At 43.2% G+C, this 27,597-nt stretch overlaps 1 protein-coding gene across 14 annotated transcripts in view; it reads right to left on the bottom strand.

Annotated features, from left to right (window-relative positions):
• The window catches only part of nrcama (neuronal cell adhesion molecule a), a 432,442-nt gene that overhangs the window by 56,137 nt on the left and 348,708 nt on the right, over window positions 1-27,597 (bottom strand). For 9 of the 14 annotated variants that reach the window (XM_073059008.1, XM_073059018.1, XM_073059014.1 and 6 more), the window contains 9 exons: window positions 25,409-25,575; window positions 25,171-25,318; window positions 22,528-22,652; window positions 17,626-17,655; window positions 13,658-13,759; window positions 9,934-10,131; window positions 8,341-8,411; window positions 4,373-4,598; window positions 1,365-1,480 (listed from right to left, as the gene is read on the bottom strand). In XM_073059008.1, coding sequence (XP_072915109.1) covers window positions 1,365-1,480; window positions 4,373-4,598; window positions 8,341-8,411; window positions 9,934-10,131; window positions 13,658-13,759; window positions 17,626-17,655; window positions 22,528-22,652; window positions 25,171-25,318; window positions 25,409-25,575 — 1,183 coding nt within the window. The remainder of the gene's footprint in view (window positions 1-1,364; window positions 1,481-4,372; window positions 4,599-8,340; window positions 8,412-9,933; window positions 10,132-13,657; window positions 13,760-17,625; window positions 17,656-22,527; window positions 22,653-25,170; window positions 25,319-25,408; window positions 25,576-27,597) is intronic. The other 5 variants (XM_073059012.1, XM_073059020.1, XM_073059013.1 and 2 more) reach the window with 1 other exon arrangement.

Raw genomic sequence — 27,597 nt, 5'->3', positions numbered from 1 at the left:
AGGTTTTTATGAAAAGCAAACTTTCGCCCAATTGATTGGATGCCATTGTCTTCAGGAATGGTTTTGGGTGAGAAAAGGAAGCAGTGGAATGTAATAAACTACATATAAATATCACGCCTTTCATTCCTTCAACAAATTGTTTCTGTCTGCAGAGCTGCTGCATACTATTTTGCATTATTTCAGGAACTGATTTCCCAATGTCTAATCTATAAGAAAGCCCATCATAAAGGAGACAATGTTCCCTGGCTCCAGACATCAACACCCAGTACATTCAGTAACAGAATCAGCTACTGACTGCATCATTGTATTCAACCACAAAATTCCTTTTTCATTTTCCTCATTTCAATCATTTCCTTTCCCTCAGTTTGTCCTCCTTCTCTGTAATCTTCCCTCTTACCCAGACGGAAAGAGGGTACAGAAGCCTCAGGACTCATACCACCAGGTTCAGGAACTGTTGGCTTGTTTGTTTATTGATTGGTTGATTGAGGTATAATATGGAATAGGTCCTTCTGGCCCTTCGAGGAATCTAACTCTAGCCTAATTATGGAGCAATTTACAATGACCAATTAACCTGATAACTGGTATGTTTTTGGACTGCGGGAGGAAACCAGAGCACAGAGAAGAAACCCATGCTGTCACAGGGAGAATATACAAAATCCTTACAGACAGCGTGGGTTTAGTACTTTTTTTAAGGATTATATGGGTCAGCACAACATGGAGGGCCGAGGGGCCTGTTCTGTGCTGTAGTGTTCTATGGTTCTATGGTTCTGCAGAGGCGGGAATTGAACCTGGGTCGCTGGTACTGTAAAGTGTTATTACCCTTCAACCAACAGGTTCTTGAACCAAAGGGGTAACTTCACTTGCTCATCATTGAAATGTTCCCAAAACTTATGGAGTCATTTTCAATGACTCTTCATCTCATGTTCTTGATATTTATTGCTTATTTGTTTATTATCATTCTTTCTTTATGTATTTGAACAGCTTTTGTATTTTGTACACTGGTCCAACACCCAAGTTGGTGCAGTCTTTCATTGATTCTATTAAGGTTATTATTCTATTATGGATTATTGAGTATGCCTGCAAGAAAATGAACCTCAGGGTCATATATGGTGACATATATATATTTTGACAATAAATTTACTTAGGCAATATGCTCATGCCGCAAAGTAGAGATTTCTCCCCTGGTTCTTCTGAGGACCTTTTATTTGCAGAGACGCAGTCATATCTGTGATCAACCAACTTCGAGGGTAACTGCAGTAGACACTATGGTCTTTGTCAATTTCTGTCCGACATGTGACTGGATGAGCTGATTATCTGTAACCCGAAGCAGTACTGAGAACTGAAAACTCAGTCCATCCACTTACTTTATATCCCTTGAGGAATCCGCGGACAGATTTTGGTGGAACTGGATCCCAGTGAACTTTTGCCAGTGTGCTGTTGACAACATGGACTCGTACATTGCTGGGAGCCAACATCGGTACTGGAAATGAAACATTCCAATTATTCTCCAACAGTCAGTAAAAGCAATGGAATTTGTAAGTCCCCATGAACATCAACTGAAATTGCAGCATTTATGACAATTTAAAAACAGATTTGAGGTTGTTTTCTCTCTTCAAGTTGATTTTGTCCTATCATCACTGATCACTCTCTGGTGAATACCATCAACAAAAGGAAACAAGACTAAAGCAGAAAACAACTGAGCACAGGGAGAAGTCATTGTGCAAAGCACCAACAATGTTCCTTATGCACTGGTCTAGGTTGGATGCGGTTAATTTTAGATAATCACACCAATTTTATTTTGCTATTAAGATCAATGACTTCAAAGGGCTTTCAATTCATTTTTTATTTTTAAACATGTGATGCAAGTTTTCCAGTGAACCTGCTAGGTTTAAATGCAGTGCAGGAATCAGGACTCTGGCCTGTTAATGGGAAGGCAGGTATTAGGACCTGGTAAATGAGATGCTGATCCATTGGGATTTCCAGTCAACTGGATGGCAGATAACCAGAGTTTTATTGTCCCAGGAAGGTAAAAACATTAAAGATTAAAAATTAGTTTTATTTGTCACATGTACATTGAAACATTGAAACATGCAGTGAAATATATTATTAATGTTGACGACCAACACAGTCTGAGGATGTGCTGGGGATAGCCTGCAAGGATTGCCACATTTCTGGTACAACAGAGCAAGCCCACCATTTACTAACTCTAACCCGTACGTCTTTGGAGTGTTGAACGTAACCGGAGGGCCTGAAGGAAACCCATGTTGTCACGAGAAGAATGTACAAACTCCTCTCAGACAGCAGCAGGAATTGAACGCTGATTGCCGGCACTATAAAATACTACACAAACCACTACCACGAACATTTGAGAGAAACCAACAGCAGGATTACATGAGCAGAGATTATGTTGGCCTGATTAACCATTTCCTCACAACTGCACTCCTGGAATCATTCCTGGTGAAGCCTCCATCTTTCCTTTGCAGTGTTCCCAAGTCAGGGATGTGAAAACACCCCTCAGATCCAGGCCCAGAAATGTAGTAACTTTTGATGGCTTTTCTCCTTTTCTATGCTACCTGAAACTTTGCCTCCTTCTCACCTTACCCAAAGTACACTGCAGATGCTGTGGTCAAAGCAACACGTACAACACGCTGAAGGAACTCAGCAAGTCGGGCAGAATCCATGGAAATGAGCAGTCAATTTTTTGGGCCAAGACCCTTCGTCAGGACTGAAGAGGGAGGGGGCAGGGGCCCTATAAAGAAGGTGGGGGGAGGGTGGGAAGGAGAAGGCTGGTAGGTGCCTGGTGAAAAACCAATCTGAGGAATGATCAAGGGGTGGGGGAGGGGAAGCAGGAAGGGGATAGGCAGGAAAGGTGAAGAAGGAATGTAAGGGGAAAGCACTATGGGTAGTAGAAGAAGGCAGAACCATGAGAGAGGTGATAGGCAGCTGGAAGAGGAGGCAGAGTGAAACTGGGATGGGGGGAGAGGGAGGGAATTACTGGAAGTTGGAGAATACCAAGGGGCTGGAGTCTACCCAGACAGTATATGAGGTGTTGCTCCTCCAACCTGAGTTTGGCCTCATCATGGCAGTAGAAGAGGTCATGTATGGACATATCTGAATGGGAATGTGAAGCAGAGTTGAAGTGGGTGGCAAACACTCCGTCCGCCGCAACAGACAGGATCTCCCTCTCCCTTCCCCCATCCCAGTTTCACTCTGCCTCCTCTTCCAGCTGCCTATCACCTCTCTCATGGTTCTGCCTTCTTCTACTACCCATAGTGCTTTCCCCTCACATTCCTCCTTCACCCTTCCAGCCTATCCCCTCCCTGCTTCCCCTCCCCCACCCCTTGATCTTTCCCCTTATTGGTTTTTCACCTACCAGCCTTCTCCTTCCCACCCTCCCCCCACCTTCTTTATAGGGCCCCTGCCCCTGCCCCCTCCCTCCTCAGTCTTGACAAAGGGTCTCGGCCCAAAACGTTGACTGTTTGTTTCCACGGATGCTGCCCGACCTGCTAAGTTCCTCCAACTTGTTGTACGTGTTGTTCTCACCTTACCCTCTCTTGAACCAATGAACAGGCATGGCTTAGTTGTAAATTCAGCTGCTGGCAAACAGGTTAGCTGGGAGATACATGGAGAGGCAAGGGTCTCCCCTTGACTCATTTGGCTGACTGTTGGGAGGCATCATTTTTCTTGGTAATGAGTGTTCCTGGACTGCAAGCCAAATCTTTGTAGGCCAGTTCATCCATGGCAGGGGTTGTGAGAGGAAGTTTTAAAGAGGATCTGAGGGGTAAGCATATATACTTTATTTACAGGGGGTGGGAGGGATATCTGAAACTCTCTAAATCACGATGTTTAAGGTACATTTAAACAGTCACTCAAAAAGGCAAGGCATAGAAGAATATGGTCTGAATGCAGACAAGTGAGACTAATGCAATGGGCATAAAGGTCAGCAGGGAAATGATGGGGCGTAGGGCTTGCCTCTTGGCTGTTTGACTCTCTGACCCAATGCCTTTAGAAGTCTGACCGATTCACAGACCTGCTTCTGGCAGGATTCTAAATGGATGGTGATCAAGAAGTGCAAACTATTCCAGATGTTCTTCCCCACTGGGACCAATTACACAGCTGCAGTCACTGCCTCTGCTGAGATCAACATAGACTGAGTACGTCCAGCTGGATCTGCACGGACACTGCCCTCATGACATGAGACTACTGGGCAAAAAAAAGGAGCCAACTACATCACTTTCAAGTGTGGGTCTCCAGTGAGATCTGAAAATAATTCTTCAGTCAAACAACGGATTACTTGAAACAGTCAATCATAAAAATTAGATTATTTGAACTCATGGGAAATCCAAACTAAATGATGAATAAATGAACTCACAGTCTTCTCCAGAGTATCCGATCACAACGTCTGGCTCCGGACCAGCTCCGAGCCTGTTGAACGCCTGCACTTTCAGCTCATAGGGAGAAAATTCTGGTGTGCCCGAGACAGTGTACTTTGAAACGTTGGCGACCATCACCGATGTCCACTCATCATCACCAACCTTCAGTCTCCAGCTGACTTTATAAGTCAGGCCTAGTCCATTGTGTTGGACACCTTCCAGAGGCTGACAAAACATAGGAAAGCTTCAGTCGCACAGAGTCGGAACAACGCTAAATGCTGGGAATTGTTTCTTTTCACAGAACCAGGCAACAAGTTGGGAATCAACACACAAGTCACTTCAAGTGAGATGTGCACTGGGCTGAGATGACGCCAGACTAACAATAGGGATTATGTAGCATTAATCAGGGGTAGAACAGTTTGCTAAGCTAGAATTGGTGTGTATCTAGGTTTGCTGAGGATGCAGTGTTAGATGTAGAATGGATAGGTGCTGAGATTGAGTTCAAAGGGCAAATTTGTGATGACTGGCTTTCAATGTAAAGTGTGCTCATCAACTTTGGATCTCAAAAAGGATAGAACAAAGTACGTCTGAAAACGGTGTAAGACCAGAGGTGCATGCAGTGTTAAGGATCTCTGTATATGGATCATTAAAACATCACGGGTGATACAGAAATAAGCAAAAATCCAAATGGAATAATGACCTTCAGAGTGGAGCAACTTGTTATGTCAATACAAATTCCTGGGTAAGCCTCCCCTAGAGCACCGTGAGTGATTTAGGATGTCTCACCTAAGGATGAATAGATTGACTTTGGAGGGAACGCAGTACTGCCTTGCTTTAATGTTGTAAAGTAGGAATGAACTATATTCTGTGAAAGGAAGAGCTGATTAGATTAAGGTTTCCAAGGGACTAAGTAGTACTGGTAAGTTAGGTGTAGCAATTTTTTTCTGAAGGTTGGATGACTGAAAACTAGGCAAAAGAGTCTACAAGCCAATCCCCACACCAATCCAATCCAATCAGTCTGTCACAAGAAAAGACTGCATGCAAAGGATGGGGAAAATGTGAAACTCTCTCCCACAAGTGACAAATGTTTTTGTAGACCCACTTTTAGTTTTTATCTGAGGTATATTAATCAAATATTTTGGAGGGGTTTATGGCACAGGGAGGTGCATGGAATTACATCACAAATGGTGGATTACAGAGGTAAATAGCCTTCTCCCATGTCCCTGGGTTAAAAGCCAATGTTTTAAACAGGTCCAAACAAACCCCTGATATAATGATTTATGAAGTAGTTTAATGGATGATAGGAGGGGCATGAGAAGGCCTTGGCGAGTAGGATTAAGGAAAATCCCAAAGCGTTTTATGCACACTATGTGAAGAAAAGGAGAATGGCCAGAGTGAGGTTAGGATCGACGTGGTATGGAACAGGAAATATGCCAGAAGTTGGAGGTAGATGGGGAAATCCTTAACAACTACCTTACTTCAATATTCACCAGTGTGAGGGACCTTGATGATTTTAAGAACAGCATAAAAGAGACTGATATGCCTGAGCATGTGATGTTAAGAAAGAAGATAAGAAAGAACTTTGAAAAAAATCATTAGGACAGGTAAAACCTCAGGCCCAAATGCGATATACACCAGGTTATTACAGGAAGGAAAGAGATTGCTAGACCCTCGGTGATAATCTTTGCATCCTCACTGGCCACAGGAGTAGTACCAAATGATTGGAGGGAGGCAAATGTTACTATTTTGTTCAAGAGAGGATAACCCTGGGCATTATAAACCAATGAGTCTTAGTTCAGTGGAGGGCAAATTATTGAAGAGGATTCTTAGAGATGCAATTTATGAGTACTTGGAGAAGCACGGTCTGATTAGGGATGATCAGAATGGATTTCTGAGTTCTAGGTCACATCTCGAGAGTCTGAATGAATTCTTTTTTATTAATTTTTTTATAAGTTTCTACAGTACAATAGAAAAAAAACCCAACAAAATGGAGATTTATACAGTGCAAAACAAACGTGACTAATATACAATTCATAACAATACAAGAAAAGCACCCAAAAAGAAATCATATAAAGTTAGTATCCTCCCCAACCTCCCACTGCAAAACTCCAAGCCAACCATTACAATGTAAAGAAAAGTTAATCAAAGCTTTCATCACAACAGAGCTGTAAAAATGAACTCTTTGAAGATGTAGCAAAGCAGGTTGATGAAGGCAGAGTGGTGTATGTGGTGTATATGGATTTTAGTAAGGCGTATGATAAGGTTACCCTTGCTAGGTTCATTCAGAAAGTCAGGAAATATGGAATCCAGGGAAACTCGGTCGTGTGTATAGATAATTAGCTCGAGAAGACAGAGTGTGGTTTAGATGGAGAGTATTCTGCCTGGAGGTTGGTGACCGATGGTGTTTCGTAGGGATCTTTTCTGGGTCTCCTGCTGTTTGTGATTTTATAACTGACTTGGATGAGGAAATGGAAGAGTCGGCTAGTAAGCTTGTAGATGACACAGAGTTGTGGATAATGCGGTGGGCTGTCATAGTTTGCATAGGGTTATTGACAGGATGCAGAGTTGGGCTGAGAAGTGGCCAATAGAGTTCAATCTGCAAAAACTGTGAAGTGATTTATTTTGAAGCGTCAAACTTGAAAGCAGAATGCAGAGTTAATGGCAGGGTCCTTAGCAGTACGGAGGAAAAGAAGGGCATTGGGGCTCACCTCCATAGATTCCCTCAAAGTTGCCATGCAAGTTGATAGGATTGTTAGGAAGATATATGGTGTGTTCGCCTTCATTAGTTGAGGAATAGAGTTCAAGAGCCACAAGGTAACGTTACAGCTCTGTAAAACCCTGGATAGACCACACCTAGAATATTGTGTTCAGTTCTGGTTGCATCATTATAGGAAGGAGGTGGAGGCAGGGCAAAGGAGATTTACTAGGATACTGCCTGGACCAGATGGCATGTCTTATGAAGATGACTTCAGTGAGCTAGGGCATTTCTCTTTAGAGTGAAGGAGAACTTCATAGAGGTATACAAGATGATGAAAGGCATAGATTGAGTGGATAGCTGGAGACCTTTTTCCCAGGGCAGAAATTATTAATACAGTTGGTAATTTTAAGGCTTGTGGAGGGAAGTATAGAGGGGATGTCAGAGATATGCTCTTCACACAGAGAGTGGTGGGTGTGTGGAATGCCCTGCCAGGGTGGTGGCCGAGGCAGATATATTAAGGATATTTATGAAACTCTTAGATGGGTATGGGAAAACGAGAGTTATGTACGAGGGAAGGATTAGTTAGATGTTAGGCTAGGTTAAAAGTTTGGCACAAAATTGTGGGCCAAAGGACTAGTACTGTGGTGTAGTGTCCTATGTTATACTGTATGTTCTTCTGTATTTAAAAACACCAGACAGCTCTTTCATCTGAAGATACAAGAAATTCAGAGAGTCTCTTAAATGCACATGTGCATTATGTATTCAAGGAGCTTGTATTAGTACAGACTTCTAGTGTTTCGAGTAAAAGGAGCAATAGCCATTGACAGACTATGGGAGGGCCAGATACTGAGGTGTGGTTGTGGGGACACAATACAATCCTGATCAAACTGGAAACACGAGGAAATCTGCAGATGCTGGAAATTCGAACAACACACACAAAAGGCTGGTGGAACACAGCAGGCCAGGCAGCATCTATAGGAAGCAGCGCTGTCTCGGCCCGAAACGTCGACAGTGCTTCTCCTTATAGATGCTGCCTGGCCTGCTGTGTTCCACCAGCATTTTGTTTGTGCTGATCAAACTGGGATCAACTCCCTCAAATATCTCTGTTTGTGTTCAGGTTTGGGCCAGTTACAGTGCAAGTGCTCGGAAGCATTTATTCCTTGTCAACATTTACAGTGAGATATGGGTATGTGCATATTTACAAGCCAAACACACATCAATCCATCCAGAACAGGCAGGTCAGACCGAACCAAAAGAGAGCTGGCATACCTCCCATGTTATCACTAGATTATTGGGGTCATTCCCCATCCCTCGAACCCCTGACGGATTTTCATCAGGAGCTGGAAGAAACAATGTCATTTATTAGTACAAAGGTCAACAAATTGATTAATTTATACAACGGGTCTCTGATAGAATCACTGACTTTCGCAACATGAAAAGTAATAACAAGATCACAATCAGACGTTGGGGTTTAGCTTTGTGATATCGTACACTGAAGTACTCAGATGCAAGCCTAAGCAGATAGAGCGAAGAACACTCTTGCTATATGGATACCATGTCATTCAGTCATCACGCTTTAAGCACACAGGCTCGTTTGAGCTTGAGCTACTCAACAGTGACCAGGAGCAAGAAGCCTGCGGTTATTTCCCTTCCTTTCTCATTCGCGGAGCCCCACCTGTTGAGACTGAAAGTGGAGCTGTGTACAGCTCATCGAAACACTGGGCATCAGAAGTGGGGAGGGAGGTACCGAATGACCTTGTCTGGCATTGGTACAAGAACAGCAATATTAATCAGCAGCTAAACTAGCATCCAGGGTATGTTGTTTGATTAGCCCTGGAGGATTGAGACAAGCTGTGGTGATTACTTAATGATCTACATTAACCCTGTGTGTGACATTGAACTGATCTCTTTACTGAGTTCCAGGGACCCCGATGGACAGCATCTCTAAAAGGAGAAAGGCAGAACGTCTTCAAGGCCTTCTCTAAGTCATACACTGCTGTCATCTGTAAATACACTCTTGATTCTTCAGTGGCATTAGGCCAGAATTCTTAAGTATCTAATATAGAGAACGAAGAGGTTCAGGAAGATAGGGCCAACCTGCTTCTATTTCTCGTCTGTATATGTTAACATTCATATCTGCATGACCTGTCACCGCCATTTCAAGGACAACTGGGACTGACCCGAACAACATCAATGCTGAGATCTGTGATCTTACTAGTTAGAGGAAATTTGAGGAATTTCCCATCCACTTGGTATCAGTCCAAAGAACAAACAAGACTGCGGGCTCCAATTAATACTCTTTTCTCTGTACTGGACTGACTTTGGTCTTCAAAGGTCAACCTTTGGTCAGCAATGCCCTGTTTCTTCCTGTTCTCCAAAAGAACATTCCAGCAGTGGGACAGTGTCTTTGCACCAGCTACAGGTGGGAAAACCCACTCCTCATTCAATCCCACTGCACCCCAGTGCATAATTCATTGGAAACAGGCAATGGAACAGATTGCTTAAGAGCCTAGGCCCCAGCTTCTCAATGGCAGCTAACTTGGCCTCATTATCTTCCTGATCCCAAGAGATCCTGAGAAAAGATCATGTTGTTGCTGCACATCATGGCCAATGTGGTGGGTGTGCAGGAAGGAGATGCAAGAGGGGATAGTCACTCTTCTTAGAACAAGACAGAGGAGTAATGAAGTGTGAGACACAACAAAGTGAATGTGTGGAAATGAGAGCCAGAGATATGAAATGAATCAGCTGACAGAAATCCTTCTTATCTATGTGCAAGTAAAGGGGTGGTCCAGGAGTTTTGAAAGCCACCCTTTGTCTTACAGATTTGAGAGGTTTGCAGTCTGCCCTGTAGTGCCACCTTACCTGCTGGGTGTGTAAAGTAGCGCTCCGATGGGACACTTGGCTCACTTCTACCAATTTCATTGACAGCAATGACCCGAAAGGCGTAGTTGACAAATGGTGAGAGCTTCAGTTCTGCAGTGGTTTGTGTCCCGTCCACATCAGTCAGGTGTCGCCATAGTCCGGGTTCAAACTGATCCTCTTCATATTCAATGACAAACTCTGAGGAGGAAGAGAGAACAAAAATGTGGAAGGTTTTATTGTACTGTCCAGTGATACTTAAAGAGCTCAGCGTGCACAGATCAAGCACTGCCCAATGAGCGCAACCATCCAATTGGAATCAGAACTATTCAAATTGATCATAACCTGTAACACAGTTGCTTTTAAGTGGACACTGAACATTGTTAGTTAAAAAGTTACTCTGTCCCGAGCCTTATAGGCTCATCAGGCCAGTGCTTATGCCGGTTTCTGTGGCGTGAAGCAACTGAGAGTACAAGACTTACCCCCCTCCCCCCAATAGGATGCCAGTCTATCGTGAGGTTAACCCCCAGCATTTTGCCAGTACCTATTTTCAGCTGGGTGGACTGGAGCAATGTGTGGTTAAGTGCCTTACTCAAGGACACAACACATTGCCTCAGCTGGGGCTTGAACTCACGACCTTCAGATCGCTAGTCCAACTTCTTAACCATTTGGCCACGCACCACACTGAACACTGTTAACAGATGTTAAGCTAAGTCATCAGCAGTGTCTTTAGGGACATTCCCCACAAAGCCGGGTGATGGGTATAAAGTAGGAGGATGGGTACAAAGTACAGAGGCTACATCAACAACCCAGACTGTGCCACCACAGGTGGGTGGGCTCTGCTTGGCTGGTTTTGCTTCCTCACGAGGCTGAAGGTTGATCTAATGAAAAGGGGAGAAGACGTGATAGAATTCAAAGGAAATACTTGCTCAGAGTGGGGAAGAACAAGACAGCATGAAGCCTTCTACTTAGTTGATCAGAAACAAAATGAGGAGGCATATGTTCAACAGTGTTGTAGGGGAAAGAATAGTGCTGGGTAGTAACTAGTAAATAGGGATGTGGATTGTGTTAATGAGGTAACAGAGAACTATAGCCAAAGCCTAGAATAAATACATGGAATGCAGCAGTGATGACGCTTAAGGTTCACGAATTTCATTAATTATGTTAAAGTGTACACCTATTGTTGTAATAGAAAATTGGATTTACTGTTAGACCTGTGGGCAATCATTTTACTCTTAACCTAGTCTGTTACTTAATTAAGTTTCCTGTAGTCACCATTCTGCTATAAAAATGTAATTTTACACTTTGCGAATATGGGCTCAGTTCAGGAAATGCTATGGTTTCCAAGGGTTTTCCATTTCTAGCCCTGTCGCACACAATCACCTTTTTTTACCTACCACGTTCGATTCAGCATTCCATGTTTGGTACAGGAAGGGCATTAGACATTTTAAGATCTCTTCATTGATAACCGCTTCGCTTCTTTTCAACAGCTCTCTGTTAAGTTCAACCTGCCTAACGCTCACTTTTTCAGATATCTCCAAATCCGTCACTTTACTGCTCCTTTAATTCCTAACTTTCCTGAAATGCCTGCGAAAAATGCTATGGACCTATTTCTCTCCATTAATCCACTAGGTAAAGGTTTAATTTCAATTATCCAAGATAAACTAGCAGCCTTACGACGGGCCCCTGTGGATAAAACTAAAATGGCCTGGGAGCAGGATTTAAATATCTCCTTATCCGAGGAGAGCTGGGACTCAGTTCTCAAATCGGTTAACTCAACCTCTCTTTGTGCTCGCCATTGTCTCTTACAGTTTAAGATTGTTCATAGAGCCCATATGTCTAAATCTAAACTATCTCGATTCTACCCTGGCATTAGTCCGCTCTGTGATAAATGCAAGAGGGGCGTGGCCTCTCTCATCCATATGTACTGGTTCTGTCCTAGCTTGGAGAAATTCTGGAAAGATGTCTTCACTACACTATCGGGTATTCTGAATCAGCACCTAGAACCTAACCCCTTAATTGCTCTGTTCGGTTTTTGGGGCGAGACAGATTTATGTCTGGGTCCAACCAAATGCCGAATACTATCCTTTGCCTCTCTCCTGGCGAGACGCTTGATCCTCCTTAGATGGAGAGATGTTGCCCCGCCCACTCATGCGCAATGGCTTAACGACATTATGGCCTGCTTGGACCTCGAAAAAATTACTCAGTTCTCAATTCGGATTTAAAGTTCCATAAGGTCTGGGGGCCTTTTATCGAGCACTTTCATAACCTTCCTCTTGACTAGGGTTTTTTTTTCTCTTTTCGGTCCCTTGCTTTCAGCTCCCTTTTTTTTTCTGGTAGTAGGCATTATTATCCTCTGTTGCTAAGTGTATTCACAGTCTGGGAGTTTGACTGTCCGGACTTATACTCTCTATATTGTGTGGTGGTTGGTCTGGAATTGTTGTTTTTTTTCTTGTGTTGTGGGGTTTGGGGAGGACACTAAGCTCACTTGTCTTTAATTTAGGTGCTTTTTTGTTAAATTCTCTTCCTTTGTAGCATATTGTTATTGTATGCTTAACCTTGCTCTGTATTAATGCTCCTCACTGGGATTTGGGGTTTTTAATTTTGTAAAATGTTTTGAAAAACTAATTAAAAAATGTATTTTAAAAAAAATGTAGTTTTACTGGTAACCTCATCAATTTAGAAGGTAAAAGTTCTACCAAATTCATGTTCAGGTGGATCAGCTTTGACTGGTCTCCTAGTGATCACCAGTTTTTAATAAACTGCCCGTTATTTTGAGTGATCTTTCGGTTTGCTTTAGCACACGCGTATGTTGGAAATATGGAATTCCCTCAAGACAGAGGCAGTTGGAGTTTTCAAGATAAATAGAATTTTGTCAGATACAAATATTAAGGAATAAAGAGCAAAACTATTTAGTTACATTGAGCCTCAGATCAACAGTGGTTGAGCCAGACGGCGAGTTCAGAACTAAATTTATAATGATGCCGTAGCCTGGTCCAAAGATGCAGCCGTTACCCTTTGGTTAGGCTTTGGCTCTATCACTGACCAAGCCATCTCACGGCAAGTGGGCAGCACAGTGGTGCAGCAAGCCTCACAACAGCAGAGATCTGGGTGCACTTCCTCCTTGTGAACAAATGGGTTTACCCATTTCCTCAGGGTGCTTTGATTTCCTTCCACTCCCAAAGATGTGTGGGTTGGTTGGTTAATTACCTGTGTGTATTTTATCTTGTGGGAGTTGATGAAAAAGTAGGAAGAATAAAATTTGGGCTAATATGGGTTTAGCATAAATGGGTGGCTGTTGGTTGCTGCAGACCGTTTGGTACTGCAGCATTTTAAGTTTAGTTGTGAGCTCTCCATCTATCTCCACCATCTAACTACACCACTGTTGATCTAAAGCTCAATGTCACTAAATAGTTTTGTTCTTTGTTCTTTGGCTGATAACACTTACAGTAAGGGGACCTTTACTCATCAGAATCAGAATCAGGTTTATTATCACTGACATGTGACGTGATGGAAGGGGAGAGACAGACAAGAGAATTTTGAAAAAAAGTATTCAAGTGTGCTGTGGAAACAAGATTTGGGCCTGATTGAATGTTGGGCTAGAGTGAAAGTGAGATGGGAGGTAACAGAGGAAACTAAGTGTATGAGGTAAAGTTGCTTCCCATGATGTTCCTCAGAACTTGAGACCTAATGCACTATCAAGATCAAATGCACTCACAAGACCTACTTGTAATGGGACTGTTGTGCTCCTCTCCTGGTATCCATGACAACTGCACACTCCTGTCTCGAGGACTGGTCAATTCCAGATCTATCGGTGGATCAGGACGATCTATAGGATAAAGAGTTTCATTTAAAACAAGAAGGTGCTTCCAGACACAAACCCTTGAAGTCCTGATGCAAACCAGAAGCCAGACGGAGATATACGGTGACAGGTCACCTGGCTGCATGCACTCGAGGTTCTCTCAAACTCAGCAGTTGAATGGGAGTTTATTTCTACCTGGCTTAGCAGCAGCTCTGTGGTTGAAAGTGGCTTCAGCAAAATAGCAGCATGCAGTCCAGATTTTGTAAGGCTAAGCACTGCAGCTCTTCACGGTGAAGGTATGGATTGCTGCTCACCAAAAACTCTCCTAAATGTCACCTCCAGACTGATATCTTATATCACATCGGGTGTAATTTTCAAACTTGGCAGATAATAGGATGGTCCAAGTTGAGATTCGGCAGGAAGGTCATCTTCCCAGGGTCACCTGACATAGACTCATCAATCTAACTAGCTCCAGCTAAATTAGCCTCCACTGCACTGACCAGATGTCCAATCTATTGATCACTCATAGGAAGGTGGAAATGATCTCTTTGATATCAGTCCAAGGGTGGCTTTCAGTAATCTGAACCTGAAATTGCCTTAGATCACTTCTCCTACATTAGGATGTCAAGATGAGGAAGTGTGTGCAGAAGAGATTTACTATGCAGGTAATTGTGGGACATACCTTTGAGGCACTCGGGATGTTGATGCATCTAGTAAATCAAGATACAAGAGACACAAAATGTGCCTGTCTTATTAAATAGACCAGACCTGCTATTGGCGGTGGAGCTATCAAGCTTGGGGGAATAGGAACAAGCTGTAAATGGAACATTTAAGATAAATTGAATTATAGGGTCATTCCAAAAGCAATTAACATCAACAAGAATTTCAGCTATGAACATAAGGGTCATTGAGAACAAACAATCTTTGTTGGGACACAACATTGATTGAGTGGTCTAATTAAACGTTATGTTTGCTAATGAGCAGATATTGATGGAGGGCTGGATCTCACCTCAGGCCGATCAAGAAATAATCATTAAATGTTCATAGATTGATCAACAATTGCTCATCCATGACATGTAATCTTAGAATTGGATGATAAAGGCCATATGAAATGACACCTAGAGTATAATCGTCACTGGATATCATTTTTAAGTAACCTTGGAACTTGGTATCTAACTGCTATCTTTGCAAGGGACCAGTAAACTTGGGTCTTGACTGATTATTGTGGGGTGTGGATGATAACTTCCTCAACAGCACCAAGCATGTGGAGTTTATTTGTCTGCAGAGACTGGACAAGTTGAGGTTATCTTCTGTAGAACAGAAGTGGTTAAGGAAAAATTATAAAGTCATGTTGAACTTTGGGTTTACCCTCAGATGGGGTATTGTATCCAGCTCCAAGTGCCTTAGTTAAAGGAGGAAAGTTTTAAAGAAGGCGCAGAAGAAATTTACCAAATTCTAGGCATGTGGACAGACTGTTGAAGCTGGTGTCGTTCTTGAAATGGGAGAGATGGCACTGAAGTTTGATAGTGAAGGGCATAAACAGAGTTGGCAAGGAGAAACTGTTCGCTGTCAGCGAAAGGATCAAGAATGTGTGGATACAGGCTAAAGGACAAAAGGAACATGAGGACTTCATTCCCTACACTGAATGCTTGGAGTGTGAAGTGCTGAGCTAAAGGGTGTACTGGAGGTAGATTCGAAGTTCAGAAGGAGTCTTGATGAGTGACTGAGAGGCTTGAATTTAATGGGAGAGGACAGTCAACTGGGACAGGCTACGATGGACATGAAGAGCTAAATGGCTTCCCTCCTTGAAAACTGTTGATCCTGAAGAATGAAACTTCTTACAGGCAATAGCTGAGCATTCCGCAGAGCGCCAGCCAGGACAATGTGCTCATGGCTCTCAGGAGAGACTTAAAAATATAAGCTTTAGACTTAGGAGGGAAAGCCACATTGACAGAGCTAGACATTTTTTGAAGTCACAGTTAACAGATACATGCATAGAGATCCTCCCAAAATCATCATTAGCTATTCACCTACCTTCACTATGGAATTAGTGACAGCAGATGCGGTATTTCACAGCGAGATCCTGCATGCATGCAGTTTTAATTGTGGATATAGAATCTGCTTGACATAGAACCGTCCACAGTGTAATGTAGATGGTGTTGGTCAATAGTACCACGCACCAGAGAGATCACATCCATATTAAAGCTGTGGGAATATTGAGTTCAACTACAGGGTCACCTGCATTTTTGCTTCTTAATTAAAAATACAATTTGAGAAAGCAAATTGAAACAGCGTTTCACAGATTAGTATTCTGAATTTTGTGAAGGTAAAATTAGAACTAATCATCATTTGTAGTGCCCAGTGGAAACCCTACACAAACACCAGGTTCTCCCACAGGTGTGAAAGCTTCTCACACACCATAGATACACAGTCTCTCTTTCACACAGGACAGATGTGTCAGCCTCACTCCAACCCCCAACAGCTGTCAATTATTCTTTCACTTGTGGCAGATGTGGCAATTAACTCTGGCAGATGCAGCAGATATGACAGTCTATCTCACCTTCTTGACAGAAGTGGCAATCACTCTCACACTCCTGACAGATTTATCAGTCATTCTCAGCTGTGCCAGATGTGGCAATTGCTCCCACCCCTTTACAGATGTGTCAGTCATTTCCAATCTTGTGACAGTCAATCTCAGCCTCTTGAAAAATGCCTTGTGCCCCAACCCATCTGATACACTTCATCTTACACTCCTGGCACACACTTCAGACGTGTTTTTGACAGGAACAAAGATGCTCAGCTAGCTAGCTCATGACAGACTGCCTCAAATGCACAGTAGCCAAGCCACATGTCTGCACACTAACCTGCACTGTCACAACAGATTTGTTCCTCCCCTACTACAACAGGCACTCTTACTCGGCAGACACAGTCCCCTTTCAGACAGAGCTCAGACGGTCATACAGTTGACAAATATTTCAGACATTCTTTAATATCCACACACACACCTTCCACTCTCTCTCCCTGCACACATCTCTGGGACCCTTGCACTCCCTATGGATAAATTTGATAGATCCAATTACTGATGGGCTCCAAGAATATGAGCTCCAAGTGTCTCCAATAATAAAGATTTTTTGTGGGTATTCAGCTGTATTTAACAGTCGTATCAGGTGTAGTCTTGCTATATGAACAACAGATACAAAATTCATCCTAAGATCACATTAAAGCTTAAGGGAGTGGAAATGTATTAATGAAAAGATGGGGTGATGTATTGGGCAGAGACCTTGCAAGAGAACTGCTCTTCTCACAGCTTTCAATGGAGGGAATCACTCAGTGGAAGCTCCATCACCAGCCAGAATGGAAGAGACCCCACTGATGGACAAAACTACATGTGATGGAATGTCTTCACATTCTGACCCAGGCTGCACCAATCCCTTGGCATGAGATCCAAGCTAAAACCAATCATAAAAGAAAATGGATCCAGTTTACATTACCCAAAAAAATGTTATTCATGTTGGCACAAGGTTTTATCCAGCTCCATCTCTGGTAATGGATGTTCCACAATATGTGATCACGCATTCAGCCAGAAGCTGAACAAAGCACAACTCTAGCTATACATGACAGAAATATATTTATCCACCCTTGATAAAGAAAAATCCCCAAAGAAATACACACAAGGTACACCAAATGTTGCTCATGAAAAGGTGAAATTGTACTACATATAAAAGGCAGTGTAGAGCTGCATAAGCATCAGTCTCCACAATGCTTCACCAAAGGTGATGTTTGATAGAAACATGATGCCAGTGAGCATGCCATTGCTGAAGATGAAGTTATGAGAGCAAAGTCAAAACAAATGGAAGAGTGAAGTGTGTTCAGACAAATAGTTGTTAGTTTACCGTGAGGACTAGCTGGAGTTGAGGGGCGGGCTGAAAATAAAGAGCAAGGTTAGGGTTTAGTTGTACAAGTGGAAGAGCGTCACACTTTAGAACCAGATACATATTTATAAATTAGCACCTCCCACAAACATTTCAGCAGGGTTTGCATACAATATTTTACATTGAATCAAGTCATCTAAAAGGGAAGCTGTCTTACACACACCGAAACTCAAAGTTCAAAAATTCAAAGTTCAATGTACGTTTATTATCAAAGAGTGTATACATTATACAACCTTGAGATGTGTGACCTTACAGGCAGCCACTAAACAAAGAAACCTAATAGAACCAATTAAAACAAAAGACCATCGAACAACCAATGTGCAGAGAAAAAGAAATCAAATTGGGCAAACAATAGAAGTAAGTAAATAGCATTCAGAACTGAAGTTCGTTCATGAAAGTGAGTCCCAAGGCAGATTCAGATGCAGGCCACAGCCTCAGTCCAGTACAGAGACGAATAAACCATGAAGCAGTGAGCTGAACTGGCCCATTCCTTGCCTCCAGCCCCAAGACCCTGACCTTTTCAACATGGCCCTTTAAATAACTCTTTAAATAAACAATGCGCAAAGCACATTTTATCTTCATTTTTGATATTTTTGGCAGAACAGTGACAACTAGTTAGGTCATCTGACCAGAAGAATGAATGTTTCTCTCTCATTGCTGCCATGGAAGCCCAGCACGATGTTCTAGCACCATTTGTGTTACGTTTGCCATTCCATATTTCATTTTCAAGGCTTCTTCTTGACTGTACAAGGTTAATATTTGCTAATAAAATGCTGACCTGCACAAGCTCTGAAGCCAGACATGGAGTTCAGTGTTCTTTCCTTGAGGGCCAAGACTTGAAACATTCCCACAATGCTTTGCAAATATTCAGCCAATGAACAATTTATTGCTCTCTAGATTTGTTTTTGATCAGATTTTATGAGATGCCTAACATTAGGAATTCAAATTCCCATTACTAAGGTAGCAAGTGAGATGTGAGACATAACCAAAGTGAAAGGAAGGACACCAGGTAGCAGGAGGCTGGAGAGGACTGGTATGGAGGGTGTGAGCTAGTCTGTAAATCTAACAGTAATGATATTGGTCATCCTAGAAGTAAAGTGAATGTTATCCTTGTCACATATGGAAAAGAGATCCAACATTCAAAAGAAAAGAAATAATCTTGAACAAAGAACATTTGGCCTTTTGAAATATTTATTGAATTAGTCAATTTAATAGATTTTTGTGAAATGAATTATTGATTTATATGAGCTGTGAAATGATTAATGCTTTTGAGATTACATTTTTTTATTTGAAGCACTGCAGGATAGTAAAATATGAAATGTCTGCATATTAAGACAACCCGAAAATGAGAAGTTAGAAAAGAATGTCAATGGCTAAAGATAAGTTTGAACTTTCAAGCTTGAATATTACAATGTAGTCTCCTCTATATTGGAGCAATTACGCATAACTTTGGTTAGGAATAGTAGCTGCTTTGTACTGTGGAAGCTCAGGGTCATCTGCTTGTTTCTTTAAGTGTTTGCCCCACTCTGACTGCTCTGTCTTCACCCATCCACACTGTTCCGACAAAGTCCAATGCAAACCTGAGGAACAGCAGCTCACCGTCCCTCTGGGTGTACAACAACCCTCCAAACTCAACAATGAATTCATCAAAGCAACACACACAAAATGCTGGTGGAACTCAGCAGGCCAGGCAGCATCTATGGAAAAGTCAATGTTTCGGGCTGAGACACTTCAGCAGGACTGGCAAAAAAAAAAGATGAGGAGTAGATTTAAAAGGTGAGGGGAGTGGAGGGAGAAACACAAGGTGATAGTCAAAACTGGAAGGAGGAGGGGTGAAGTAAGGAGCTGGGAAGTTGGTTGGTGAAAGAGATACAGGGCTGCAGAAGGGGGTATCTAATAGGAGCAGACAGAAAGCCGTGGAAGAAAGAAAAGGGGAGAGGAGCACAATAGAGAGGTGATAGGCAGGTAAGGAGATTAGATGAGAGAGGAAAAAAGGGATGGGGAGAGGTGAAGGAGAGGGGGTTGAGGGCATTACTGTAAGTTCAATAAATCAATGTTCATGCCATCAGATTGGAGGCTATCTAGTCGCGATGAGGTCACACTCAGGTTGGAGGAACAACACCTTATATTCCGTCTGAGTAGCCTCCAACCTGATGGAATGAACTTCAATATCTCGAACTTTCAGTAATGCCCCCACCCCTCCCCCTTTCACCATTCCCCATCCTCTCCTCATCCTATTTTCTCCAGTCCTGCTGAAGGGTCTCAGCCCGAAACGTCGACTGTGCTCTTCTCCATAGATGCTCCCTGGCCTGCTGAGTTCCTCCAGAATTTTGTGTGCGCTGCTTAGATTTCCAGCATCTGCAGATTTTCACTTGTTTCTGAACAAATTCATCAATTTCAGATAACCTGGCATTTGTGTTAAAACTGGCCAGTTGTAGTGAAAGGACATAAATCATGAACTTTTTTTTCCCCTCTCAACAGATGTTACCTCCCCGCTGAGCATGTCTAGCATTCTCTTTTGATTCAGCTTCCTAGTTGTGCTGTGTATTTCAGTTTCAATTGTGTGTTTGCTTCTCTCCCTTAACCTTACTTATCCCCCTCTAGATACACCTTTTCCAGACAGATCAGCTATGATTCGTTGCCCTCTCTTTGGATGGCACCAACAATTAAGTCGCAGGAATTCCTATCCATCCTATCACAGACATTCCTCTGTCCCCTCCATCCTTGCCCTCTTTCCAACTGAAACACACTAGTTTTCTAATTTTTACAGATCCAATTAAAGCTGACTAGGAGTCTGAGAAAAGTTGACTCAGATTCTCCCTCTACAGATGCTGTCTGACCTGATTATCTCCTGTATTTTCAACTTTTAAGGCATACCAACACCCACAGACAAAGTTGCTTTGTCTGCATTTCTTCCCATACTACTTCCTATAAGGAGATGATTCGATTTTCCCAGTTATTTCCATCAATGACGCCACTTTCAGCACCACATTTTCCAACCTCTGTCCCCTTTTCTTCCACAATGGCTTCTCTCTACATTTGACACATCTCTCTGCCAAGTCTGTCCTAATTCCTCATCTTTTTGCATTCACTTACCTCATGCACAAAGCTAAGATTGGCTTCCCCCGTCCTCACCTTCCAGCCCACCGCCCTCCACAGTCCTCCCGAATTTGCACCACCATCAATGGGATGCTGTCACCAGGGCTCCTTCGCGTATTTTAGAGGGTCAGTCTGGTTCACTCTTCTCCATAAATGCCCTTCTCGTGTCATCTTTCAGACAAGAGCAAGAGATGCAACACGAGCCATTTTACCTTTTCCCTTCCTGCTATCACATTCACTCCTTCCAATTTAGTCTATTCCATTCGGTGCTCGTTCCTGCACTGGATGAAGCAAACACAGATAGCATGACCATTTTGCAGACCACGAAGGTGACCCTGAGTTATCCCCCTGGAACTCCAGACTCTGATTCTCCTTCCTCCGGTACTGCCTGAGCCGTGGAATGTTTCTGGTTTTATCTCAGCTTTCCAGCATCTTCAGCATGCTGCTTTTGAACTCCCCAAGCTGTTGCTCAGTCTTGGGAGGCCGTTGTGATAGAAGTACAAGAGGCATGCATAACCAGCAGAGGAACGTCGGGTCCTGAGTTCTCATATGCAGCAAGACAGTATTCTCAACTCTTAATGAAACAACTGCATGGCAACATGTTCAGTCAATCACCACATGAGCTGCAGAGCTGATTTGGGAAGAATCGCTAACTGTGTGGGAAGTAAAATGGACTGTAGAGAGGGTGAGGAAATCAGACTACACCAGGCCAGTTTATTTTGTGTGTCCTAGAGGAGAACAAGTGAGAACATTGGTTTCCATGCACTAAGGAGCCTGTCTCCCAAATGACAGATGTTAGGGTTGGAACATGGAGATTACAAAGGATGACCGGACAGCCTGAAGTAGATATCATGGACCTTAAAGCAGTGCTTTCTGGGTTCTTAGTGTCAACGAATGAAGGATACTGAGCTCATCACCAGTCCTATTGACATCACACAATAATGCAATAGAACGCCATTTTCCTGACAATGGCTGACCTTGACCTGAATTCCAACCCTCCGCCACAGAGGTTTGATATTGAATCACAGAGGGAATTCAGTCAACCGTGCGTCTATTATCATAATCCAGCCTATCTCAGGGACTGATGGTGCCTCTGGGCCAGGATGGATTTGTATTGGCCCATTGTGACTGGCTCCTCCAGCTAAGTCCGCAGTGGGGACAAAGTGTTTTGTTTCAAACGAGGAGCCGAATATAACCGCATAGAGACAGGAGAGAATGAGGATGCTGGAATGCGGAGCAGCAAGTTGCTCAGCAGGTCAGGCAGCATCTGTGGAGGGCAATGGACAGATGGTGATTCAGACCCAGATAGAAAGAATCCACTTCTCTGTATCTATTGCTTGCATGCTCTTGCTCCACCCTTCCCCTCACACATTCATACTGGCTACCTCTCTTTTATCTGACACTCTAGATGGACGGTCTCAACCTGAAGCATCAACTGCCCAATCCCCTTCACAGATACTGCCTGACCTGCATAGTTTCCTCCAACATTTTGCTGGTTGCTTCAAATATAATGGCACAATCCACTGTGGGCAGAGGGTCGTCCTAGGGAAGGAGGGGTTTGCAGTGCAGGTTTCTTGGTGCAAGGTTGATCATCAGGCGTGGAGCACGGCACATCTGTTGAACAGTGTCACATGGCCAGGAGGGTTTTGTTGGTGAAGAGAAGTTCTAAAGCATCCCAGAGTCAGCCCAAATCTTTGGAAGCATACTGTAGGTCCTGAGGTCTAAAGTTATGGCCGAAGAAACAAAAGAAAGAGGGGGCATTACCTAGGACAGTGAGGTGAGCTGTTGCAGAGTTGGTGTCCAGCGTGGTGTTCACTACACATGTATAGGATCCCTGGTCTTCTTCAGATACATCAAGAATGGTCAAGACCTCACCCGATGGCCGGTGCCTAAAATCAGAATCATGCTTTAATTATCAATCTGCTTGCTCTCCTAGAAAAACTGCCTCAGCTGCTTCCAGCAGTTCCTGGTTTTATCTTGACTTTGCATTTGACAGTGTGAAGTCCCAAAAAATTCAAGGGGCTTGGGTTGAGGGGGAGATACTTCTATTCAGGACAAATATAAAGCAATAGTGGTACCAAAGTTCTCTGGTTTCCTCCCACATCCCAAAGGCTGTAAGCCTCATTGGCCACTTAAATTGTCCTTAGCAGAGGTGGGCGGTTGGACTGATAGGAATGTGAAGAGAGTTAGTTACATGTAAAACTGGTAGGGAATGGGATTGTTCTGTGAGTGGGGAAGACCTGATTAGCTGAATGGCCTATGTGTTGCCCATTCAAATGTCTGTCTAAAAGTACTTTTAACATAGTGATTTATCAAAATCCACCACTTCCCTGGACAGTGTGTTTCAACTACCAAGCATTCTTTATGTTAAGAAACTCTCCCCTCAATCACCCTTTAAACTCCCTCCTCAAGCTATTCCTTTTGGTTTAGTTATTGTTATCATGGTAAAAATGATCCTGACCATCTACCCTATCCATGCCTCCTATTAGTTAATGTAACATATCACTTCTCAGCCACCTTTGCTCCAGTGAAAATAAGCTCAGCTTATCCACACTCTCTCCATAACTGAAGTTCTCCAATCCAGGCTGGTGAATCTCCTCTGTGCTCTCTATAGTCCAATCACATCCTTCCTTTGTGAGGAAGGAGAAATTCCAGTGATGAGAGCATCAGGAACCAAAAGTCAAGAACTCTTAGAATTCATAAATACATTCCTAAACCAATGGACTTGCTCGGAGGCCCCTTGCTTTCATTGAAAGGAAGAATGAGAATGCACATCAACATCCTTCACATTCATCAACTTGCTCATCTGAGGGGATTTTAGTGAGGTGTTTGACAAGATTCTCCTGGTAGGCTCTTACAGAAAGTCAGGAAACATGGCTGTCTGGTTTCAGAACCGGCATGCCCACAGAAAGCAGAGTGTGACAGTAGATGGAGCATATTCTACCTGGAGGACGGTGAACAGTGGAGTTCAGCAGGGATCCCTTTTGGGAATCCCTGCTTTTTGTGATTTTTATAAATGACTGGATGAGGAAGTGGAAGGGTGGGTTAGTAAGGTTGCACGTGATCTGAAGGTTTGTGGGGCTGTGGAAGTGTGTTGTAGGTTACAATGGGACATGGATAGGTGCAGAGCAGGGCTGAGAAGTGGCAGATCTGGAAAAGTGTGAAGTGATACACTTTGGAAAGTCAATCTTGAAGACAGAATATGGGGTTAATGGTAGGAATTTTAGCAGTGTGAGCAACAGAGGGATCTTGGGATCCACATCCACAGACCCCTCAAAGCTTCTGCGCAATTTGATAGGGTGGTTAAGAAGGCGTATCTATGGTGTGTTGGTCTTCGTTAGTTTGGGGATTGTGTTCAAGAGCCGTGAGGTAATGTTGCCATTCTATAAAACTCTGGAGCATTTTGTCCAGTTATTAAATTTGTTGGTATCAAGACAAGACCTTGAATCCCTGATGGGTGATCTCACAGCAAAGGGAAGTCCATCTCCAAGGGTTTGTCCAAAACTATGACTGATGGAGTGAACTCTCCACCATTAAAATCAACCATAAAGTCAGATCATGTAGAATAAATGGAGTCTTGAAGAATCCAAGTGTGAGAGGTGGTACAGTAGTGCAACTCATAGACTTCATAGCTCCAGTGACACTGTTTCAATCCTAATCTCTGGCACTGTCTGTGTTTGGAGTCACAATGTTCTCCCTGTAACCACAAGACTCCTCCAGATTATATGCTTTCCTCCCATGATCCAAAAACCTTCAGGAATGTACAGCTGACCACTATGAATTGCCCCAGTGTGTAGGTGAGTGACATAAATGGGGGGGGGGGGGGGAATTGGTAGGAATATGGGGAGAATAAAATGTGATCAGTGTAAATGGGTGGTAGGACTTAGTGGGACAAGGGGCCTGTCTCCGTGCCTTATGACAAGAACGTAGATGTTCTATTCCATCAGGCATCTCAAACACACCCCGCCATTTAGTATGGCCACAGCTGAATGGAACTAGGCCTCATTTCTTCTTCTACATCATAATCTTCCATAAATTTATCTGCTTCTTTTTTAAATACCTCCAGTGATCCAGCCTTCCGAACCCCTTGGTGTAGGGGTAAGTAGCTTCTTAGGTAAGTAGGGGATGGAGCTTCTTGAAGTAGATTTGTAGCTAACCTAGAATACTCAATAAAATAACCAGGAGAATGAAAACCTCTATGCTCAGCTTCTAGGATATCTGCCTAGTGTTCACTTTACCACCTCATTCCATCTGTTTGGGCCACAGGTCTATTGACAAGGGTGTATCCTGATTTGCAGTTTCTATCATGTCTACTCTGTTTATTGAGAGGGTCCAAATCCTGCTGGCTTTGATTCACTAAGCGGGCACAACTATGTCCTGTATTTTTCAACGCAGAATCTACAGTACCTGTTGTCATCAGGCAGTTCCTCATTATTTTTCAGCCATATAATGGTTGGTGAGAGCGTTGGGTCATGCTTCACTTTGCACTCGAAGACAGCTTTGCCCAGTGTCTGCACAGACTGATAACGTGGCTGCTTGATAATGGTCGTTGGATCTGAAAATTACACAGTTTCATTATGCCCAACTTGGGAAATCATAGTGACTTGCTCTCGTAATTGTAATTTGCTGACATAAAGAAGCTCACCTTTGATCTGCAGAACGGCTCGGTTTTGGACCACACCACGAGAATTGGTTGCTACACAGGTGTAGGTGCCACTGTCATTCTTCTGTGCAAAGGCGATTTCCAGAGTGCCATTTTCATGCAGAGTGTATGAGTCACCATGGAGTACACTGCCTTGGTCATCCTTGAACCTACAATAGAACAAATTCTTAGTGGTTCTACTGACAATGCACATTCTCTGCCCACTGTTGCGCAGTCTCACCCCTGTTGCTGTGAACTCTCTTTCTACCTATCATCCAACGTGGAAGCTCATGGAAATAAGGTGGGCACTTGGCTCTTTGAGCCTGTGATACTATACATCATATTTCCTTACAATAAAAACAGAGACCATTCCCCACTTATTCTCCCTTACACGTCCCGGGATTCTCTTATCACCATCTGCACTGGTAGCAATCTCACAGAAGTCAATTAATCTCAAAACCAGCCCATATTTGGAAAGTGGGAGGAAACCAGTGAAAAATTCATCTGGTCACAGAGAGGACATGGAAACTCGACACAGACAGAACCCGAGGACATAAATGAACTGGAGCCGAGAGGCAATGGCTCCACCTGCAGTGCCTTCCTTTGAATCTGCACTCATAATGGTTTCACTACCCTTTTTTTCCTTGCTCAAAGGCAGGCAGATCTTTTACTTCTAACACCTCAACATCCTGTCCCTTTTTATTTAAGAAATGTCTTCTAAATTTGTCTGCATCATTCTTCCACACGCTGTCTTAAACTAAACAGCAGTGTACTGTGTATAAAAGCAATCTCTTAATTCTCTCTTTAGTTCACTTGAAATACTTGATTCAATGACTATTGGCCCCTCTGGCCTGGAACCCTCTCCCAAACCTTCACTGTTTTGAATACCCTTACAAACTCTCTCCCTGGCCACCCATGGCTCCCTCGGCGTTCAGTTCTTCTGTTATGGCCCCACACAGCCTTGAACATGGATTGGTGGGAAATTGACTGTCAACATTTCAAGTTGAGACCCTTCCTCCAGATTCAAAATATCAACTATCCAATTCCTCCACTGATGCCGAGTTCCTCCAGAGGTTTTGTATGTTACTCAAGATTCCAAAATCTGCAGCTGCCAAATTTCAAAGTTCAAATTAAATTTATTATCAAAGTACGTACTGTATGTCACTATATACTACCTGAGGCCTATATTCTTGCAGGCATTCACAGTAGAACAAAGAAATACAACATAATCAACAAAACACTACACACAAGCAAAGACTGACAACCATTGTGCAAAAGAAGACAAACTATGAAGATACAAAAACAAACAATAAATAAATAAATAATACTGAGAACGTGAGCTGTAGACTCCTTGAAAGTGAGTCCATACGTTGTGGGATCAGTTCAGGATTGAGGTACATAAAATTATCCACACTGGTTCAACAGCCTGATGGTTGAAGGGTATTAACTGTTCCTGATCCTGGTAGTATAGGCTTAAGGCTCCTGTACTTCTCTCTTGATGGCAGCTGCGAGACAAGAGCACGGCCTGGACGGTGGTGGATTCTGTGCCTCCTTAAACATGGTTTGCTGCTTGTCCACTCTCAATGAACCGCAGCTATCCAGTCAGCACCAGTGCTACCATTTAGGACTTGCTGCTAACTTCCTTCCACCTTTCCTCTCCCTCCCTGCTCTCATACTTCAATCGGCTGTGCTTGCCTGCTCCATAATCTCCTGCCTCATTCCACGTCTGCACTTTGGTTACTGCTGAGAGATTGCTCATTTAAAGAAGAGGTTGGATTACTGAAAATCCACAGGGGCTGACGGTTTCTGAAGGATTTCTGCCCATGATCACTGCTGTTCAGTTCAAGATAGCACAAACTTAAAGGCACTGAAGTGCTCATAATGACTCTGGTGTCACACCTGCAACTCCCAGACTAACAACAGGATTACAGCTGCAACATTCTGGTAAGAACAAAGAAACAAAATCTGAGCAGTGTAGGTGTACAGTGGACCCGGAAACTAAACCATTTGGTGTACAAACCCCAATTAAGGTACTGTGCAAAAGCCTTTGACAACTTATATACAATTTCAGATGGTACGGCCTTCACGGAGTCCTGATCTCAACATCATCCAGGCTGTCTGAGATTACCTGGAGAGAAAGAAGCAAGTGAGACAGCTAAAGTCTGCACAAGAACTGTGGCAAGTTCTCCAAG

The sequence above is a fragment of the Hemitrygon akajei genome, chromosome 10 (assembly GCF_048418815.1).
Source record: "Hemitrygon akajei chromosome 10, sHemAka1.3, whole genome shotgun sequence".
Lineage (NCBI taxonomy): Eukaryota > Metazoa > Chordata > Chondrichthyes > Myliobatiformes > Dasyatidae > Hemitrygon > Hemitrygon akajei.
This window is presented reverse-complemented; position numbering and strand designations above follow the sequence as displayed.